At 54.7% G+C, this 22,111-nt stretch overlaps 1 protein-coding gene across 1 annotated transcript in view; it reads right to left on the bottom strand.

The window, feature by feature from the left end:
• Positions 1-1,306: 1,306 nt before the first annotated feature.
• Positions 1,307-22,111, bottom strand: part of CPT1A (carnitine palmitoyltransferase 1A) — a 43,026-nt gene continuing 22,221 nt past the window's right edge. Inside the window, 12 exon segments of the mRNA XM_070426284.1 lie at positions 1,307-3,582; positions 4,800-4,892; positions 5,105-5,218; positions 5,862-6,014; positions 7,769-7,903; positions 11,394-11,558; positions 12,944-13,060; positions 15,468-15,573; positions 16,320-16,508; positions 18,282-18,477; positions 19,705-19,792; positions 20,760-20,867. Coding sequence (XP_070282385.1) covers positions 3,496-3,582; positions 4,800-4,892; positions 5,105-5,218; positions 5,862-6,014; positions 7,769-7,903; positions 11,394-11,558; positions 12,944-13,060; positions 15,468-15,573; positions 16,320-16,508; positions 18,282-18,477; positions 19,705-19,792; positions 20,760-20,867 — 1,551 coding nt within the window. The 3' untranslated portion in view covers positions 1,307-3,495.

Genomic DNA, 22,111 nt, shown 5'->3' on the forward strand with positions numbered 1-22,111 from the left:
TGCTACTTCATAACTGTAACTTTGCTACTGTTATGAATCGTCATGTAAATATCTGATATGCAGGATGTATTTTCATTGTTACAAATTGAACATAATGAAAGCATAGTGATTAATCACAAAAACAATATGTAATTATATATGTGTTTTCTGATGGTCTTAGGCAACCCCTGTGAAAGGGTCGTTCGACCGCCAAAGGGGTCGCGACTCACAGGTTGAGAACCGCTGCTCTAGCAGCTTCTTCATATTAAAACTAGGATGGCTTTATACAAATTATATAAACAAACCCTCCACTGAAATATTTAAAAATCAGATAAAGCTGACAGTCCCTTGAGCACCGCGGTGTCCCTAATCACGCTGCCTTGCAAAGGAGGGTCACTGTGAAGGAAGTCCTTTCAGCCCTTTCTGGGGGATTTGCATACATGTGTGGAGATGGCTTTACGCTAATAACTTTATGGTTGAAATAATCATGTTGAACTCAGTTGAGTTCAGGAAGTGGGGGGGGGGGGGGGACACGACCCGGGGGGAGGCAGAGAGTACATCTGTAGGGACCTAGAAGGCAGCTAATATAAATCCAAGAGCCCAAGTAAAAAAGTGAGTGAGTTGAGTAGCCTGTGCAAGCGCACCGCCCCATCCATTCATTCACACATCAGACATCTTTACTGAGCATGCTCCCAGGTGTCAGGCATCACCTCTGATGTGCACAGCCACCCAGACTGCTGGCCACTCACTGCTCCTCGAGCCCTGCTGGGTGTCTCCCCGCAAACCCGTTTCTAAGTGAGCCCCCTTCCTGGGCCTGCTACTCTCCCCTCCTTCTGCTAGATTCGCCCGCCATGGTCCCCTCACCTGCCTTGGACACTTACAACCCTCTTGACTGGTTCTCTTGGTGAACTCCTCCCACTGGAATCTGATCTCCATCTACAGTCAGAACCTCGTGGGGTCCCCACTGTATTCCCAGTGCGTAAAACAGTGCTTAGCACAGTGGGCGCTCAATAAGAACTGTGGAGAAAATGGAACCCATGTGTTCAATGGATCGGTGGCTACTGAGAAGATACTATATATCAGGCTCTGTTCTAGGCACAGGACAAGGGAGTGGATGAATGAATGGATGTAGAGTGAAAATCCACAGCCCCACTTGCCAGCCTCCCTTCTCAGCCAGATCACGGAGCCAGTGCCATCTACTCTGCCTGACCCCAGGCCTTTTTCTGCAAACCTTGGTTTCTTATCTTGGTCCCAAGTGTCCCAGCTTGGTATCTGACTTATAACCTCCTTGGTAACGGAACAAAAGAGTCAGAAACAAAGGCTGTAGTAGACTGGATTAATGCTTTTATTAATGATAACATTCATACTACATTTCTAAGATTTACAACCAAAAGATCATATTGTATTTACATGCAATGGACAGTCCAAGCTAACAAATTCAAACCACAGCTCTGGTTAAGACCATGGTTTGTTCCAAATTAAATTAAATACATAATACTCTTACCTCTTCCTTTCAACATGTACAGTAAAAACCCACTCTTCCGTCTTTTAAGGAATATAAAAATTGCATTGACAACTGCACTGATTAGCAAAAATATTTAAAACCTGAGAGATAAGCCCAAATATATTTGAGTGCTAACACGTGTACATTTGAACGTTTGGTAACACAGACTGGTCAGTGGTCAATAATGCGTGATGCAGGCGGCTCGGAGGGCCTGCTGGGGCTCGGCCCGGGACCCACGCCGCCGGAGCTGTGTACCACAGATGAACTGGGGTTTTTCTCACTATGGTTGTGTGTTTTTCTTTCTGTTTTCATTTCTTCTTGCTTTAAGAGAAAAAAAACCTCTCTGGCCCACTCAGATGGGGTTTTTACATGACAACCTAGACACAGTAAACCATGCCCGAGCTCCGTGGCCAGACCTTCTCCTCCTCCAATCCTTCCGCCCTCACAGAGGCAAGCCCAGCGGGGACAAGTGGTCAGGAAACAAACACAGTTCTTTAAGTGGACAGCCACAGGAAGCCGAGACAGTGGTGTTTCAAATTCCGGGATCCTTTCTTTTTACATTAAATACTGAGGACGATTCAGTGCCTACGTGTTTTTTGGTCACTCACCCTCTTTTGGTAAGGCACGTCCATCTGAAGGGTAGGCTGTGTGAAACCAGCACCCATCACGCGCAACATTTTTTAAAAATACATTTTTGCAGATTTCAGGGAGAGGAAGAGAGAGAAACATCAATGAAGAGAGAGAATCATCCATCAGTTGCCTCCTGTACATCCCCACTAGGGATCGAGCCCACAACTGGGGCATGTGCCTGACTGAGAATCAGACCTCAACCTCTGGTTCATGGGTCGACACTCAGCCACAGCCACAATGGTCGGGCTCGCTCGCGACACTTTCGCTGGTTCCCCAGCTCCTCGGGACACAAAGTGGGTGCTCTCTCGTCAGGCGTCAGGCGGGATAGAAAGCTCCCCGCCCGGTGCATCGGCGCTGCCCTCTCCAGACACTTTGTTCAAGTTTTGTTCCTTTCTCGGGGGCAGAAGTCTCATCTGCTTGCCGTGAGTTTGGTAAGCAGTACGAGGCACACGGTATGTTTTATTGTTCAGGGAAGGCTCCAGACACGCAATATTGAACCATCCAATGTCCCCATTTCTGACGCACGTCCGCTCGCTCTCAAGGCAGGCAGCGGGGTGGGGGAGCCCACAGAGCTGCCCTCAGAAGGGCGCCGGTCTTTCTCGGGTACGGGAACCACAGGAAAATGCCTGTTTAGGGTTATCCACTCAGTAAACTGAGGAGTCAGACGCCCACAATTCCACCTAAAGACTACAAAATAAATCCCTTGTCCGGTCTCCCTTACATTTAGGGCCTTCCGTGGTTAAGGCACTGGGATCTGAATACTTACAAGGTCGGGAAAACGAAAGATGCGCGAACTACATGCTTGCAACGCGGACAGGCGAACACACACACGAGACCAAACTGGACGAGGACGGTGACCACGGGGACAGACGGTGTTTGGCAGCACAGCGTTCCCGTTAGTGCGTTACGTGTGCGTCAGCTGTTGGCTGCCAACACCTCCAGCCCACAGCGCTTTCTCCCCGGACGGACGGAACACACGTTAGTTTTACTCTGAAAAAATTAAACGCCCCTAAGTACCAGGTCCCGGGTCGCCGCCGAGGGGTGTGACCATCCCATTTTCCACGTGTGTGAGGTCACAACCCCCGTGACAGTTCCACCCCCCAGGAAGCGCGAGCTGATGCGAAGAGTTTCGGGGCGCTTCCTCAAGCGCCCCCCCCCCCCCCCGTTGGGAACCTGCCTGAAAGGAGTAGGGCTACACTTCACGGGGTGGAGCCCGCTGCTCTGGGAAAACAAGAAAACACCAAACCCTCGACGGCAAGAACAGTTGTGAGTCTTTTAGAGCAAATTTCCATCCTGAACTAGGATCAGGAGTAACAGCTATTTTTCATTTGGTTTTTGTCGGAAGAAGAGCCCCTTTGTCCTTCCCGCAGCCGTCCTGGGAGTTACTTCCTGGAGTTGGAGCTGAACCCAAAGAGAGCGATGATGTCGGTCATGGCTTGTCTCAGGTGCTTCCCGAAGCGATGGGAATCCTTTCGTTTGAAAACAAACAAAATACACCACATAAACACACGCTACCACGTGGCCATTCCCCCTTTTCCAGCCTCTCCCCACGTAACCCGTAACCCGTAACCTGACTCCGGGAAGAGCGACTGTTTCTTTTCTGCCGGGTCCCTAAGCCTGGACTTCACCCATAATCCCCCAGGGACAGGCCTGGAGGCAGGTGAGGGTCCCAGCGGTCACAGGCTGTACGTGCTGCGTGGGTGTGTGTCGGACCTGAAGTGGTCCCTGTCAGGGCATTAAATTCCACGTAAAGCACAAGACGTACATGAGTTCCAGTCTCCTCTGGGCCTTGCTTGCCAGGCGACGTAATGTGGACAGGAGAGGATATAAATAAGGATTAATGTGCCACCCTAGGACGGGAGGGGGGGGGGGGGCGTGTTCCATTCACGCAACCGCAAAGACCCCTGCCTTGTCATGTGTGTGTCTGTGTGTCTCTGTGTGCGCACGTTAACCCTCCAGGTGGCAGGGTCTGAACATTATACAAGCTCTCCAACACTAACATTTAAAACCATTGCTACAAACATAAACATTTAATCAAAAAGATCATTTCTTTAAAAACAAAGGTAAGAGAAATTCAAAAGTCTCTAATTTGAAAAGCTCCAAACCAAGTAAAAGTACATAATTGAGAATTTCTGTCTAATTAAGGACACGATTTGAGCCCTGCTGGCGTGGCTCAGTGGTTGAGCACCGACCTATGAGCAAGGAGGCCACGGTTTGATTCCTGGTCCGGGCACGTGCCCAGGTTGTGGGCTTGATCCCCAGTAAGGGCCGTGCAAGAGGCCACCAATCAATGATTCTCTCTCATCATTGATGTTTCTATCTCTTTCTCCTTCTCCTTTCCTCTTGGAAATCAATAAAAAAAAGTATTTTAAAAAACAGCCCTAGCTGGTTTGACTCAGTGGATAGCACGTTGGCCTGCGGACTGAAGGGTCCCAGGTTCAATTCCGGTCAAGGACACATGCCTGGGTTTCAGGCTTGATCCCCAGTGGGGGGCATGCAGGAGGCAGCCGATCAATGATTCTCTTGCATCATTGATGTTTCTATCTCTCTCTCCCTCTCCCTTCCTCTCTGAAATCAATTTATAAAATATATATGTATATTCAAAAAATAAAACAACAACCACCACAAAAATACCCTATCTATCAAGGGGGGGGGGGGGGGGGGGGGCGGCGGCTTTGGTCTGTACCGTGTCAGGGCAGGAGAACTTGGAGGATATGTGGAAATTGATGAGGTTCTCTCCCACCAGAATGTAGGACACGCCGTAACCATCGTCAGCAACCTGCAGGACAAAGTAAGTTGAGATTTAAGCTCAGGCTTTTAACGGTGACAAATAACAAATCCTATTTGTGAACAAAAAAACATAAAAACGAAACCCATCTGTACGAATAAGCAGCAGGAATTCCTTTGTGGCGCTCCGAACCCAGACAGGCGTGACGGGCACGTGCTGGCCTGGGGCTTGCCGCTCTGTGCACCCGAGGCCCGTCCACTTACCGGCCCGAAGCCGCCACCGCTGGACACGTACTCCGTGTTTTTCTCCAAGTCAAACAGCTCCGCCTGCTGCAGAGGGGTCTGGCTGGTGGACAGCCTCCAGGGCTCGGACAGGACCTGGGAGGGAGCAAGCGCGTGTTCCCATGACCCTCTTCCCAGCCCCGCCCTCGCGGCCCCCGGGGGCCCGGGAGAGACAAGGACCGGCCTGCTCTTTCTTGGACTGTTTCGGGCGGTACACCTGCAGCAGGGGCGGAGCAGGTGAGGACGCCTGGGCTGGAGGGGCCAACACCAGCGAACGCGTCTTTAGCACAAAAGGTGGCAGAGACACGGAGATTCGTAACGGGGGCCCTGGGCTGCGGGAGCCGACTGCTGCCTTTCAGAAATCTCTCAAGCTGCTTGTGAAACAGCCATTCCTAGAAATTACATTTTATCGACTTAAAATGCAGTAAACTCTATAACAACACAGGTGAGGCATACTCAGGGCTCGGCACTTCTGAATTGTTTCAGTGCATTTTAGTAGTACCTGTGCTCTGGGGGCTGGTCACACCCGTAAGTCAGGAGGGGAGAGCAGAGCGGTCTGGGGCCGAGACCACAGCTCCCACCTCCCACCCTGGGCTCTGCCCGGCCCGGTCCATGAAGCGGTCCCACTAACTCAGTGGTCGCCAACCTTTCGGACCTCCCGGACCACCGGTTGGCGACCGCTGCCCTAACTCACTACGCTCTGGGTCAGCCCTGAGCCGCCACAGGAAGAGGGACTTACTTCCTTCAGGAACGGAGACTCGACGGCCAGATACTTGGACACCACGTACAGGCAGAAGAGGTGGCGGTCGATCCCCGCGCCGGTCATCGCCAGGCGGTACATGTGCTGGTGCTTCTCCGACGCAATCTTGAACAATCGCAGTCTCTGCTCCATCTGAGTGACCAAGGACGGGGCGCGTCAGGTTGTGGGGCGCAGCCCAAGCTCCAAAGGGAAGGTCCCAGCCCTTCTTGGCGGGGTTCTCACAGGACGCTGACCGTCAGGCCACTGGGGTGTCCGGGAGGCATGGCCAAGGCAACCTGCTCAGCGCCCCCCGCTACCCGCCGCGGGCTGCCCCTCCCCCAGGCTGTGGAGGAGGCCTGGGGTCCTGCGTGAAGCCCGGGCGGCATTACTCCGCTAAAACAGCCCTTCTGGATGTTCACGTCTGACCCGAGAGGCGGCCCCAGGCTCCTCTGGGCTCTGCGAGGCCAGTCACAGAACGAGAGGAGGCCCGTACCGGTGTGACCCCCTCGCAGACCTGGCCATCCGGGGGATCCGCCTCCACACCGGCTGCTCCCTCCTGAGAACAGAAGGCTTTCTGGAACCAAGCGCCCGCCCCGCAGAGCAGAGCCGAGCTGAGCCCAGGGTGTGTGTGTGCGTGCGTGTGTGTGTGCGCGCTCTGGGTCAGGCAGACCCGGGCTGAGCTCGCTTGTGTCTGGGTTCCTCTATCTCAGTGATGCCGAACCTATGACACGCGTGTCAGAGGTGACATGCAAATTCATTTTTTTGGTTGATTTTTCTTTGTTAAATGGCATTTAATATATAAAATAAATATCAAAAATATAAGTCTTTGTTTTACTATGGTTGCAAATATCAAAAAATTTATATATGTGACCCGGCACCAGAGTTAAGTTAGGGTTTTTCTTTCTTTCTTTTTTTTTTAAATATATCTTATTGATTTTTTACAGAGAGGAAGGGAGAGGGATAGAGAGTTAGAAACATCAATGAGAGAGAAACATCGATCAGCTGCCTCCTGCACACCCCCCACTGGGGATGTGCCCGCAACCAAGGTACATGCCCTTGACCGGAATCGAACCTGGGACCCTTCAGTCCCCAGGCCGATGCTCTATCCACTGAGCCAAACTGGTTAGGGCAAGTTAGGGTTTTTCAAAATGCTGACATGCCGAGCTCAAAAGGTTCGCCATCACTGCTCTATCTACAAAAATGAACTGGTAACACTTCCCAGGACACCGCCAGGATGTCCAAAGGCGGTGCACAGGGCGTCGGGGCCCCGCCTGCTCGGGCCGCAGTCACCCAGCTCAAGGCCCCCAGGGGGGCCTGGGGGCTCACCCTTTTCTCACTGCACACCGACTGCTCCATCCTGAGCACCCTTCTAACTGAAAGGCCCTCGGGAGCCTTTGGGGTAGGAGTTGCAGAACGATAGGACTGGCTCAGCCGGTCCGCCCCTGTGTGTCCCGACCTTACGCTTTAACTTCCTGCTCCCGTGAGAGGGTGAAGGGAAGGAGACGGCGAACATGGAGTCGCAGATGAGCAGGTGCACATAGGATTTCATCAGAGACCCCGGGCGGGCGTCCTTCTAGGACAGTGGTTCTCAACCTTCCTAATGCCGCGACCCTTTCATACAGTTCCTCATGTTGTGGTGACCCCCAACCATAAAATTATTTTCGTTGCTACTTCATAACTGTAATTTTGCTATTGTTATGAATCGTAATGTAAATACCTGATATGCAGGATGTATTTTCATTGTTACAAATTGAACATAATGAAAGCATAGTGATTAATCACAAAAACAATATGTAATGATATCTGTGTTTTCCGATGGTCTTAGGCGACCCTTGTGAGAGGGTCGTTCGACCCCCAAAGGGGTCGCGACCCACAGGTGGAGAACCGCGAGAAGCGCGTCTCATTACCGTTTGGGAGGGGTCCGCCATGGCGAGCACAAAGTCGCAGGACTCCACGGTGCAGGATCGCACGGTCTCCGTCCTCCCCTCTCGGAAGAGCCGGGTCATGGACGCCTCGTACGTGAGGCAAAACTTGCCCATGTCCTGGGAAAGGAAAGGCATTTCCATACAAGGCACACGGAGGACGCAGACACATGAGCCGGGGCCGGTTAGGGTCCGCAAGGGAACGTGGACGTGGTGGTCAGCTTCAGGTTTTAGCCATCGTCAGTTTTCACACGGGTTATGCAGCAGGCAGACGGAGACGCCGGTAGCTTTAGAAAGGCTGGGAGTCCGTTCCCGATGCACCTGACGCCATGGCACACGCCTCCCCAAGTGCTCACACGCCTCCCCGAGTGCTCACACGCCTACAGCATGAACACGACAAGCAGGCCTGCATGCACCTGTTCTAGATTATTGGTGGGGAGTGGACGGGGTGGGGGGATCTCTATGAAACATTCCCGTTTCCTCGGTGACACAGGTCACCCGCTGAGAGTAAGGACGGGAGGAGGTGCTGACGTCTGAGGGTGTGAACCAGGCCTTCAGAGCCACAGAAAGCAGGGTGCCCGGCGGCCGCCAGAGTCACTGCTCGTCAATCAAGTGAGACGAGCGGGGACCTGGGGTTTCCTCTGGCCACGCCGGCTCCCGGGAGCCGGATGACAAGGGCAGAGGGCTGGACTGAACCAGGCTGTGCTTGGGGTCACAGGTCAGGGATGTGGAATCAAGCCGGGAAATCGACGGCTGAGGAGAGGAGGAGGGGAAGGTGGGTCCTGGGCTAGAAAGGGGTGGGGGGTGGCAGGCAGAAGGGCCCGGGGTGCTGTGATGACAGCCCAGCGAGGGCTCGGAGGGAGGCAGCAGGGGAGAGGACAGAGACGGGTCCCAGGGCCTGTGACGCCCGAACACATGCACCGTGTGAGGAGACGACTCGCCATCTGCACATCTCCCACGGCCACCAGGCAGCTCCGGGATGAGCGGGGTCCCCACATGGGGCGGACACTGAGGTGGCCGTTTGTGGCCCCAAATGATTCCTGACCAGACAACGCCCAGGCTCTCAGGTGTGCCCTGGCGCAGGCCCTGGGGTCCCCAGGGTGACAGAGGGTGCCCTGCGACACCCAGGAGAGGGTGCCAACACCAGGGCTGACCTTCCCGTGTGCGGTCCAGCCCTGGGAGCTCTCCCTCTCCCCGCGGCTGCTGGGTGGCCGGACACTCCCCCTTCCCTCCGGTCCTGAACTCCTGCACGCGAAGCCGGCAGGCCTGGGCGAGGGGCGGGAGCCCTGCGGTGAGCTCCCCTTGCCACGGTGACTGTGCCCAGCCTCCTGGGGTCACACTGAAGGCTTCCACGGTGCCCCCAACAAAGACCGCCGACTCACCGCACTGGTCACCAAGGCACCGTCACCCGGCTTCCCTCGGACAGGGTCTGAGAGGCTCTCGTCCTCACCCGTCCTCGGGGAGCAGGGACCCCAGGTTGTTTGTCACACAGCCCTTCAGAGCGCCCCACAGGCCCCCGTATCACAGTGTTCTCAGGGGCTCATTATGAAGGAGTGGGGACAGGGAGGGAGGAGGGGGCAGGAGAAAGTATCAGTGAGGCATTTTAGTCACGAACAGAGGTTAACGGGGGACACAGGATGCAACCATTTATCTGAAGTCAGCTTTTCCCACGTCAAACTGGAACGTGTAGCACCGTCATGCACAAGAGCCACCCCTGCAAAAAGGATCCTCAGACACCTCCTGGCAAACGCAGGCTATAGAGCACTCAGCCCCTCACAGAGCCAGGCCCCCTAACCTGCCACAACCAGCCACCACCGGGAGCGGCCGCTCGCCGCCGCCAAGGCGCCTCCGGTGTCTAGCGCGCAGGACGGAGAGGCAACGTCTACAAAGACAGTAACACGCGCGGCGTGAGAACAGACCAGTGACACAGCGACTGCCGCCCGGCGCCCAGCCGTGCAGCGGGGGGCATGTTCAGCCCGGTTCCCCAATGAGAAATAAAATGCCTACAAGCAGGAAGCAAATGACTACAGACGAAAGTGGTGGCCACTGTCCAGGGTCGCATCGGCCAGTCATTCAATATGTATTTGCTGACGTCTCCACCGACGTGGTGTGGCCGGCACGTTTCCGGCTCTGCGGATACAGTGGCAAACAAGACTAACCACGCGCTTGCCCTCGAGGAGCAAACAGTCCTGCAGGAGAGAGGACGTGAGGTCACATGGTGAGTGACAGGTGCACTGAGCAGAAATGACGCTGCTCGGTTAGTGGAGAGCGATGGGGTGGCGGCTATTCCCAACAGGAGATGGGGGCACCGTGAGAGAGACCTAAGCAACCACGCCTCACTCCGGGAGAGAGCACCTGCCGGCAGAGAGCAGGTGCAAAGGCCCTGTGGTAGGAATGAGCTTCACATATTCAAGAGCAGCAAGAAGGGCAGTGTGACAAACACAGTGAACGAGGCTCAAAGTGGTATTAGAGAAGGCTGGGAGGGTAGCCAGGGACCAGATCACTGGTTACTAACCTTGGGGCTGTGTGAACTTGGAAGGGAAAATACAAATATTTTAATCTCCACTAACCTCAAGCTGGACCATCAGCTTTAGAAGCACAGGCAATAAACCACAGTAATCACGAGCAGTGCCTGTGACTCTAAATAGAAAATCGTAGCTATTTTCACATCAAGGCACGTTCGCTGCACATATTCCAAAATATCATCCACGCTTATCACTGCCTCAAAGTTACAGCCGTGCTTAGACCTGCTGCTCGAACTTTAGTGCACAAAGAATTAGATTTCCTGCACCACAAATTCATGTTGAGTATCCTGACACCTGCATTTTAATTACCTGTTTCACCTTTGTAACCCGGGTATTTCCTGTTATGCTTTACAAGCATTATTCTGGGAAGGGTCCCCATGGCGTTGCCAAACTGCCCAAGGGGGCCTGGTGCAGAGAAGGTTCAGAAGCCTGGAGTGGACCCAGGACCAGGCAGGACGCCTGGACTGAGGCCGCGCCATGGGTGTCCTGCCGCTCCGAGCTGGGCAGAGATGGGTCTGACCCTCGGCTCCACAGAGAGCCCCGTCCCTAACAGAGCTGGTGCTCAACTGAGCACGCATTAAAAAGTTCCTGGCCAACGCAGCATGCCTGGGTTGCAGGTTCGATCCCCGCCCCGGTCAGGGTGCATGCAGGAAGCAACCAATAGATGTATCTCTCTCATCATTGACGTTTCTCTCCCTCTCCCTCTCCCTCCCTCTCTGAAATAAATAAAAATATATTTTAAAAAAATACAGCCGTGGACCATCTGGGAGAGCCTATTGCATCTATAATCGTGAGTAAACTTAGTCCATGTCAAAGGTCAGAGACATCAGTCACCTGCCCCAAGTGTGTCCGGGTCGGAGCTGAGTTTAAGGGCTTAGTTTCCACTTCGTAGGCCAGTGAGATCTGGCTGTGCTCCGCTCCCCGTCCTGTGGGCTGGGGGACACTGCCGCGCCCCACCCAGCCGCCACGGGAAGCCACACCCTGGCCACACGCCGGGCCTCTTCCTGGACAGGCCTCAGCCCCTGCCACCCCACTCCGCCCCCCCGCCTCACAGGGACCCAGCTCCCGACAAGCCCGCGCCTCACCTTGTAGTGCGCCAGCTGCAGGGCCAGCTGCACGAAGGCGTCCGGGCTGGTGCGGGACTTCTTGATCAGCCCCTTCCCGAAGGCGTCGAAGGGAAAGGAGTGGAAGTCCACGTCGTTGGCCAGGAGGCTGGCGCTGCTCAGGGATGTCTGGATCACCTCCTGACACTGGGGGAGGAGGAGGGAGGGTTTCCCTTGTGGGGGAAGTGCTGACACACACACAGAGGAGCATCCCCGCGCAGCCAACAGAGCTGTCGCCTAGCGACACAGACGCCGTGTTTTCTCATCGGCTCTTCCCATGTGTCTGCCACATGCACCCCGCTCCTCAGGGCGCCGTGGGGCCCCCGCAGGCAGAGCACAGCTGGGACACGGGGCCTCCTGGTTCCCGGTCGGACCCCAAAGGGCATTCCCAGCAGCCGCCCAGTAAATGCCCAGTAAAACCCATTATGCTACAGGGGCGATCGAGGACCCTTGGTAAAAAATTAATGGACTGCGGTCCAACCATACAATGGAAATGAGCTTTCCAGCCGTGAAGTAACGTGGAGGGGCCTTCACTGCAGCCACGAGGCGGGAAAGGCTGGCCGAGGCGCTGGGCGCAGAGCTCCCAGCAGTGACAGAGGGAAAGGGCAGCAAGAGGGGCCGCAGGGCGGGAAGACGGGGCTGGGACAGTCTCCGCGCTGGGCCCTTCATTTTCTACATCGGAAACGACTTCCAGCCCCCAGTGACTTCAAATCTCACAACGAAATAGAAAACGTGGCGCAGCCCTGGCCGGGTGGCTGCCGGTTGGAGCATCGTCCCCTACACGGGAAGGTCTCGGGTTCGACTCCCGGTCAGGGCACATGCCTCGGGTTCCGGTTCAGACTCCGGTTGGGGCCTATGGGAATCACCTGATCGCTGTTTCTCACATCCATGTTTCCCTCTCTCTCTATCTCTGTCTACCTTCCTCTCTCTGAAATCGATGAGCATGTCCTCAGGTGAGGATTGAAATAAAATTTTAAACCCGGTGATGCCGAGGTCTGCAAGGGTACCTTATGGGTATTTCTACAAACAGTTTACAGCCAGGGGATTTTAAAGGTGCCTTGCTGAACATTGTTCCTTTCATTAAATGAGAAATAAATATTTTTTTCAAATAAAAAAAAATTACTTCTTGGGCCCCAGGAATTCCTGCTTGGATTAGGCGAGCCAGGATTTGGCATTCCCAGCCCTAAAATTCCTCCCCGAAAAAACCTGGACTGAATGGACGACATCTTCAGGAGAAACAAACATGATACGTGAGTGACTTAGAGTATTTCAGCTGTAAGAGGAAGCTTGTCACGTTCTCACTGCGCAGGGTAGCTGAGTCTGAGCTGGAACTCTCCCTGACAATCTTAGCTAAAAGCTCTAAATGGAAGAGGAAGTATTCACTGTGGTTTCTCAGGCAACAGGAGCTGGAGCCGCTCCACGGCCTCAGCAAAAATTTGTGAGGCGGACGAATTTCAGCCTCCGTGGTCTCCCGCTGAGCTGTGAGCACAGGTGCCGCCACGGGGACTAGCACCTGTGACAGGCCCACTCACCTCCTCCGGGATGTCCCACTGCAGCCGGGTGGGGGGTGGGATACTCGGGTTGGTGTCCCCTTTACAGTGTCCGTCCTCCAAGTAGCCCAGCTGGAAGCTGTCAGTGGCCAAGACGTACTGACGGGGAAAAGACACACGTGGAAGTCAGAGAAGATGATACAGTCCACAGTGTTAGGGAAAACGTATTTGTCCCACCTGGCCAGGGTGCTCAGTGGTTAGAGTGCCCACCCGAACACGAAAGGGTAGAGGGCTTGATTCCTGGTCAAGGGCACATGCAGGAGGCAACCGGTCAGTGTGTCTCTCTCACATGGATGTTTCTCTCTCCCTCTCCCCGCTTCCTTACACTCTCTCTGAAGAGCAATGGAAAAAATATCCCCAGGTGAGGATTAACAAAACAAACAAAAAGAAAAAACAACAACAAAAACGTATTTGTCCTCCAAAGTAGACAAATCCTTGTTCTTTATAGAGATACTAGAGGCCCGGTGCATGAAATTCCTGCATGGGTAGGGTCCCTAGGCCTGGCCAGGGATCAGGGTCGATTGGGGCCTTCTGGCTGCTGGCCGGGGCCTTCCTTCCCCAGCTGCTGGCTGCTGGCCGGGGCCTTCCTTGGTTCCTCGCCTCCCCCTGGTGGTCAGTGCTCGTCATAGCGAGTGACTGAACTCCCGGTCTCCCAGTCCAACTCCTGAGGGGACACTTTGCATATTAGCCTTTTATATATATAGGAGATTGCTAAGACTTCCCAGCAGCTACTGAGGGAGGGCACATGCTTACAGCGTGCTGCGTCCTCCGTGCGGCCAGGAGAGAATATGCACAGGCAAGATGGTGTTCATCTCCACTTCAGAGCCAAGAAGAGAGCCCCGGAGAGACCCACCCACCCAGGACTGGACGCAGGAGACACGTGAGGCTGCCACTCACAGGGGGGCGCTTAGAGCCACCGCTGCGTCCGGCTGCGGGCTAGTGTTTTCTAGAGTCACCCCACTGAGCATTTATGTCTGGACCGAAAGGTCTTTTGTGTAAGTGAGGAAACGGCTCAGAGAGCAGGGGAAGCCACTTTTCAGAGCTGACCCTCCTCAGGGGCAGGACCCGAGGGCAGCGGCGAATTTCCCCTTTTCACAATCTCTTCCACGGTGCCTGCTGCGCACCTACGGGTGTTATGGGGCACTCATGACAGAACAGTCAACAAAACAGACAAGAATGGCTGCCCTCCCTCCACCAGTGAATACGGCCACAGGACCCACCAAGTCCAACCCTCGGTTTGCACTCAAGAGAAATGAAAACATATGCTCACATAAAACCTGTGCACACATGTTCATGGGAGCACTGCTTACAGCAGCCAGAATGTGGAAACAACCCAACTGCCCATCAAGCGATAAAATGGATAAAGTGTGGCCTGCCCACACAAAGGAGTACTATACAGCCATGAAAAGGGACAAAGCACTGACTCATGCTAAAGCACAGGCAGACCCTGTAAACACAGCAAGTGAAGAAGCCAGACACAAAAGCCCACACTGTGTGATCTCATTTCTATGGAACGGCCAGAACTGGCTAATCCAGAGGCAGAAAGCAGGTTAATAGGTCGCCAGGGGCTGGGGCTGGGGCAGATGGGGAGTTCCTTTGGGGGGTGATGAAAATTAGATAGTGCTGATGGTTTGTATAGCCACCTTGTGTATATACAACGCCCACTGAATTGTACATTTTAAGAGGGGGAATTTTACAGTCCGTTAATTTTCTCTCACTAAAAAAGCAATAATTTAAACAAAGTGGAACCCCTATGCTCAGGGGCTTACATGCCAGTGGGGAGGCAGATGGTGACCCTGTCAGATGGTGAGGGGAATGAGGGCTCCGGGATGGGGGAGCGTGGGGGGCCCACGTTCACGTGTGGTGAGTGCCACGCAGACTGAGCAGCACAGGAGGCAGGGTCCTTGCATCTGAGCTGCTGGGCATCAGAGCCGAAAGCCCAGCACATTTAAACATCAAAAACCCACTGTGAGCAAACGGGGTGTAACGCTGACCTTCGACTAGATCTGTTTTTAACTGGCACACATCGCTGACGGACCTCCACCGGGATGGTCAGTTCCTGCCGGTCCCCGTGGGGAGCACCTGGGCTCCCGTCCAGTTCCTGGACGCACAGACCATTCTGTCCGCTGAGCAGGGACAGTTAAATATACTACCTGGTCCAAGATCAAACCCCTGTACCTTCTCTTATCCGGATATCTAAAAAATAAAATGAACCTCGCCCGCCGGCCAGCGTGGCTCCGTGGCCAAGCATCTACTCATGAACCAGGAGGGCACATGCCCGGGTTGTGGGCTGGATCCCAAGTAGGGGGCGTGCAGGAGGCAGCCAATCTCTGAGTCTCTCCCGTTGATGTTTCCATCTCTCTCCCTCTCACTCTCCCTCTCTTTTATGTGAAATCCATAAAAACATATTAAAAAAACAGTCAGACAAATATCACATGAAATCCATGCCAGGGTGTGGGTTTCCAACAGCAACCTCCTCACTCAGGTCGCGGCTGCGAGAACTCACCTCCCAGAGGTGCCCCACGATGGGCGCGTCGGCCCAGGAGTGCTCGGCGTTCATGCCAATTTTCCCGTTTTTGAAGACGATAAACGTGAAGGACTTGTCAAACCACCTGCGGGAAACAGACGTGTTGGTGGAACTTCAACGTCGAAAGGAAGGACGATGCACAGACACTGTAACTGTTTCCCTCTGGACGGGGTCCCTGCCTTGGCACCCAGCCCGCGACAGTTCTCTGCGGCCCGCAAACCTCTGTGCCGTGAAATACAGGCTCACACGGGACGCGCAGTCCTGCACGCCTCCCTGGTCCAGACACACAGATAAGACTCGAGAACAGGCTGTTATTATAACGAGCAAGGACACGGCGGCAACTCTGGAGAGCTGGGTGGCTCCCCGTGCCTGCACCCCACCTGCGGGCAGGCGGGCCTCCCTCTACAGGTAAGGAAAGGCGGTCTGGGAGGTGGAACTGCCTCCTGACCGTCACAGGACCAGTCAGGCCCCGTCCACCACCTTCCCCCCCCCGGGAACCGGCCGCCACGCCTCACTAGCATCCCCAAAGGGAGGCGGGCGTGCACAGAGGGGAAGACTCAAATTCGCGGCTCCAGCTGCGAGTGGGTGCCTGTGTGTGTGTGTGTGTGTGTGTGTGTGTGTGTGTGTGTGTGAAAGACAGACGGACATCAGACAGACAAGTTTCTTCTGTCCTGCACCCACCCCTCCTTCAGGTGAAGAGGGGAAAATCAGAAGCTCTATTTCTGACCGAGCCTGACTCCTTAAGGGTCCAGATGCTGGAGGCGGGGCTGGCCACACCCCTTTCCTCCACTGCCACGGCAGACGGCCACTCTCCCAGGGCGGGGACACTACCTGTCGAAGCAGCGGCCGTGGAGCAGGGACTTGGCGTAGTTGTCCAGGGACGCGTCGGGGTCCTCCTTCCGGTAGCCCTGCTCGGTCTCGTCCAGCGTCACGAAGAAGGCCGCCTTCTCCACGGCGTCCAGCGACTGCTTGTTCTTCCCACGCGCAAAGTAGCCCTGGCGGCACCGGGCCCAGGGCACCCTGCGGGGAGGGCGCGTTAGGCCGGCAGCGGCTGGGTGACCCGCCTCCCACGGGGTGTTTGTCGCGACATCGTTTTCCATAGTTCCCACGGGTTTTCGGGAACTTCAGGAAAAGCACACGTTCTCTAACCATCCCAGGTCCTGGCAGCGGGGCCGCAGCCAGAGCGGGTGAGCAGTCCCCTGCCAGGCTCCCCGATCGGCACGGCCCACCCCTCCTTCAGGTGAGGAGGCCAAGGCGCAGAGGGAAGCCACGGCTACTGTGTGGCAGGGAGGGGTTCAAACCCGGCCAGCCTGCCTGAGCCCACGCGACCGTGACATCCGGTGGTGAGGGGCACCTGGGAGCCACGTCTGAGCGATTTTTAAAAAATATATATTTTATTGATTTTTTTACAGAGAGGAAGGGAGAGGGATAGAGAGTTAGAAACATCAATGAGAGAGAAACATCGATCAGCTGCCTCCTGCACACTCCCCACTGGGGATGTGCCCACAACCAAGGTACATGCCCTTGACCGGAATCGAACCTGGGACCCTTCAGTCCACAGGCCGACGCTCTATCCACTGAGCCAAACCGGTTAGGGCCTGAGGGATTCTTTTCTGCCCCAACTCACGTAGGACCTGCACCCCGGGTGGGACACCTGGCGTGGGTGGCTTTCTCTGGCAGCTCCTGGCCCCTCACTGTGCCTCCCAAGGCCTGGGCCCCCTGCCCACTGCCAGGTCATGGTCATCTGGCCCATCTCCCACCCCTTCTCTGCCCGAGTGCTTGGCCGAGGTGGCCGTGGTGCCAAAAGACCCACAATCACGACCAGGTCCTGACACCTACCCAGCCCCAACCGCTGTCCTCTGAACCAGGAGACCAGAGGTGACAAGCACTAGGATGCACGCGGTGTCTGAGCACAGGGCTGGGGCGGGGAGAGGGACAGTGCCCGTGCAGGAAGCTCAGGCTGGGAGCTCGCTCACCGAATCCCGAGGGGCGAGTGGTTCCTCCCGGGTGCCACTCCTCCACAGCACCTGCACCCACACGACCTCTACCCAATCCCCGGGCGTCCCCCCGCGCCCCCCCCCCTTCAATCAGCACTCGGGCCGTGGGGCTCGGTCCCCCAGACACTCCCCCTACTGGTCCTTCCGCCCAGTCCATGCCCCCAGGATAGCGGAATACTCCCAGCTTCTCGGACAAGCCTCCCTTCCCGCCCACACTGCCGTGTCCCAGCCTCACCCAGGAGGACCCCCTACCCCCCTTCCAGGCCCCAGGACCGAACAGAAATTGGCTCAGCCACTCCAGCCAAAAGTGGTCCCTTTCATGGCGCCCGGGCACAGGCTCAAGCCCAATGCGGTCAGGCACACGGGACCATCCCGCCTCAACTCCAGCATCCCGGAGGTGCCGTAGTCCCAGGGTGCTCCTGGCCGTCCCCACCCCTGTGTGCCCTCGTCCAAGGCCACTAGGTGACCTGTGGACAAGGCAGGAAAGTAACCCTGACACAGGCCTGGGTTTAAACTCTTCTGTTTCCTAAATTAAATACGGGGCAGCCTGTGAAAAAGCCTAACTCCTGACTTCTCTCTGTCGCGTGCCCTGGCGCCTGTGCGCACACCTGCCGGTCACACAGGAGGCGGCCAAGGTGACGCAAGGGGGGGGGCGGGACCTGCTGCCCCAATGAGGGCTCTAGTCCCGCCGGTGCCCCCGCAGCCCGCGGGCACACACTCCCTGCCAGGGGGCCCGGGTGGGAGAGCCAGCAAGCGGTCACACCCCAGAGGCGGCCGCCGACCCACCGGCACACACCTGTCTCCCGCTGTGAGGGCCGCCAGCTTGGCCTCCCCGGCCTGAGGCTCCGACGGGTCGTCCAGGATCCGCTGTATCTGCTGCTCGAGCTCTCGGGGCCGCAGCAGCCGGCCGTCATGGTACAGCCAGACCTTGAAGTAGCGGCCCTTGTGGAACACGACAATGTGCCGGCTGTCCCTGACGTGCTGAATGGTGTCTGCGGGGGTGCAGGCGAGACAAACCCCCACAGGTTAGAGGAGGGGGGATGGCGCCGAGGCCACACCCGCCAGCTCCCCTCGGCCCCCCATCTGCTCCTCCTGTCTGGGGGGTGAAGCGGGGTTAAGGACAGGGTCAGAGCCGAGGGCTCTGGAGTCAGACAGGCCTGACTCGAGGCTCCGCTCGGCCATCGTGAGACGCAACGGCTCAGGCCACTGACTGAACCCTCCCAGAGCCTGGTGGGTCCCTCACACGGATGTGCAGGGACTGAGAGAGGACCCAGTGCCTGGTCTGAGAGAGAGCGCTCTCAGCTCAGTATGTCCGCTGTGGGCTTGTCTAACTCGGAAAGGAAGAAAGAAAACTGTCACTATTTACAGATGACTTGATACTGTATGTAGAAATCCCGGACGATTGCACCAAAAAACTGTTGGAAGTAACACATTCAGTAGAGCCCTGGCCGGGTGCCTTAGTGGGTTAGAGCACCGTCCCACTACACCAAGGTTGCAGGTTCAATCCTTGGTCAGGGCACATACACGAATCAACCCATGAATGAATGCATAAATAAGTGGAAAAACGAAAAATGATGTTTTGCTCTCTTTTTCTCCCTTCTAAAAATATTATTTAAAAAATTCAGTATAAAATTGCAGGATACAAAAATCAGCTGCATTTCTATCTATATTATAAAAGGCCTGTGGCTGTACTGACCAAAGACCTGCACAGGTGGGCGGGGCGTGCGCTGGTGGGCGGGACTGCGTGATTTTGTGCACTGGGCTTCAAAATTCACGCAAGATTTGCAATTCAATTCAATTTCAAATCTTGTGTGAATTTTGGGACACCCTATAGTATACTAATAATCAACTACCAGAAAAAGAAATTCAGAAAAAAATCCTGCCCTAGCCAGTCTTGCTCAGTGGATAGAGAGTCGGCCTGCAGACTGAAGGGTCCTGAGTTCAATTCTGGCCAAGGGCACATGCCCAGGTTGTGGGCTCCATCCCCAGTAGGGGATGTGCTGGAGGCAGCCGATCAATGATTCTCTCTCACTGATGCTTCTATCTCTCTCTCCCTCTCCCTCTCCTTTTCTCTCTGAAATCAATTAAAAAATATATGAAAAAAAGAAAAAAATTCCATTTATAACTGCATCATAAAGAACAAAATACTGAGGAATAAATTTCACCGGGAGGTAAAAGGCCTTGGGACGCTGGCGAGAAGACCGCGGCGGCACACTCACCCGTCTCCTCTCCCGGGATCCTGGACGTGTTGAACATCCGCTCCCACTGCGCAGAGCAGAGCGGGACCGTGGAGCCCATGAGGAGAATCTGCAACAGAAACACGCGCCAAACGGGAAAGTGAGCGGAGGACAAAGGAGCAAATGAGCAGCACACGTGCGATGCCGGCTTTGTGCTCTGCGCGTAGGGCCTGGTCTGGCTCGATCTTTTCCTAACTCCGTAAGGATCAGCGATCCCCGGGGCACCCGGCTTCCCTGAGGACTTGCAGGGCCTCGCCAGGGCACGGCTTCCCACGCCACCAGCCCTGAAATACACACTGACCCGTCCTGTGTGTACAAACCGACACTTCAACCAAAGGGCATTCACGAAAGGCATGTCTTATTCCTGAGCGGTTCACCAGCTAAATTATTTCCTTTCCAAAGCAAACAAGAGGCGGGGTGGTTGGGGGAAGGCAGGATTGAGCAAAAAAAGAAAAAAAGAGAGAGAGACTCACGGTGAAGAGTGTGGTGATTTTGGGCTTGGAAAGGGAGGGTGGAGGTGGAAGAAGGCAGAGAGGGGATACATGGTGATAGAAGAAATAAAATAAAATTTAAATAAATAAAATATTTCCTTTGCATTAAAAATAAAGTGAACAAAAGTTTCTTCAAGGGGCAAATTATAGAAGTCCATCAGACATAGCCACACCCCAGAAGTGCACCCTGTATGCTCCCGCTCACATAAAGCTCTGGGAAACCCAAAGTAGCCGAGAGCAGCGGTCGCCAACCTTTCGGACATCATGGACCACCGGATGGTGACCGCCGGCCTAGAGTGATGGAAGGCAGACCAGGAGTGACCTGGCGGGTGATGGGTGGGGAGGGGGTGCAGGAAGGGACAGGGGGCAGGAGGCAGGTCACAGGGCGCCCAGGGAACTCTGGAGGGCTGGCTGTGCTCGCCGCCATGGCTGTGGGGTGTGCAGGGTGTGCACGCGTGTGTCAGAACTTGCACACTGTGCAACACGTCGAGCATTCCTCAGCAGAGCTGTGAGAGTGTTTTTAGAAAAAGCAGCTTGTTGGCTCACCGGTTTGAGCTCCTCCCGGTCCAGCTGGCGCCTGTACAGCAGGATCGCGTGGATGGTGTTGCCCGCCCTGGCGGCCTGGATGTGCGTGGGCAACACGTACAGAAAATCCTGAAACGGAACACGTGTCAGCGGGGAGCATGCTCGCAGGGGCAGACCGGCTGAGGCGGGCACACGGCGGAGCCGTCGACGCTGCAGTCCCCCCCCACGTGAGGGAAATCACGCCTGCTCTGCTAGAAAATAAACTCATCTCCTTTCCTACACTTTGCCAACTTTATTATTATTTATTTTTAATCCTCACCTGAGAAGGTTTTCATTGATTTTGACAGCGAGAGAGAGAGAGAGAGCAGAGAAACGTCGATGTGAGAGAGAAACGTCAATCGGTTGCCTCCCAATCGTACCCTGACCGGGTATTGAACCTGCAACCTTTTGATGTACGGGCAACACTCCAACCAACTGAGCCACCCAGCCAGGGCTTTTTCATGTTTTATAAGAACACAAGCCCCCAAATAATCCTTGGGCTGGGAGAGGTAAGAGTATATTTTAAAATTAGATTTTAAATGGCTGTCATTCGACTTGAAAGGAGGTAACAGTGCTTTGTCCCAAATGCCCTCATCTAATGCATCGGAAGGAATAAGCTAGCAGAGCAAGCGGACAGGCGGTCCTCGGGACGGGAGTAACGGGTTAAAGGAACCTTCCCCTGCAAGCAGCACTGCGCCCGCAGCTTCTAAGTCTTTTTTTTTTTTTATACTTAAATAATTATAATTTTATTGTTTCATTTTTTTATTAAATGCATGTACAATTCCTATGTATTCTAGCCAAAATATTCTTTGGTAATCAAAATAGTAACTTATTGTTCATTATTTGTTTATAGTATCATTTGTTAAAAAATTAGACCTCTACTTTTAGCTTAAAACTTCCTAGATTTTAGCAAGTATGTTTACTTACTAAGTATTTTTTTTATTTTATTGCTTAAATTATTACAAGGAGTATTGCATATGTCTCCTTTTTTTTTTTTCCCACCCTTGACAATCCCCTGGCCTCCCCTACCCCCCAGTGTCTTATGTCCATTGGTTATGCTTATATGCATGCATACAAGTCCTTTGGTTGATCTCTTACCCCTCCCCTCCTGCCCCCCCCCCCCGCCCCTCCCCGGCCTTGCTTCTAAGTCTTAAGACCCGTTTCTAAGGGCCATTTGCCGTGACGGGAAGAGAGGGCTGGGGTCCGACTACACTTGAGAGAGCGTGACCCCAACACTTCGGAAGGAAGGGCAGCCGGTGGGCCGCGTCCTCTCAGGGTCCCAGGAGCAGGCCGACAGCTTCTGTCAGTCTGAGAGTGTTCTGATGGGAGAAAAG

The sequence above is a fragment of the Myotis yumanensis genome, unplaced genomic scaffold, assembly GCF_028538775.1.
Source record: "Myotis yumanensis isolate MYYU_CA2020_CCGP unplaced genomic scaffold, mMyoYum1.0.hap1 SCAF_10, whole genome shotgun sequence".
NCBI lineage: Eukaryota > Metazoa > Chordata > Mammalia > Chiroptera > Vespertilionidae > Myotis > Myotis yumanensis.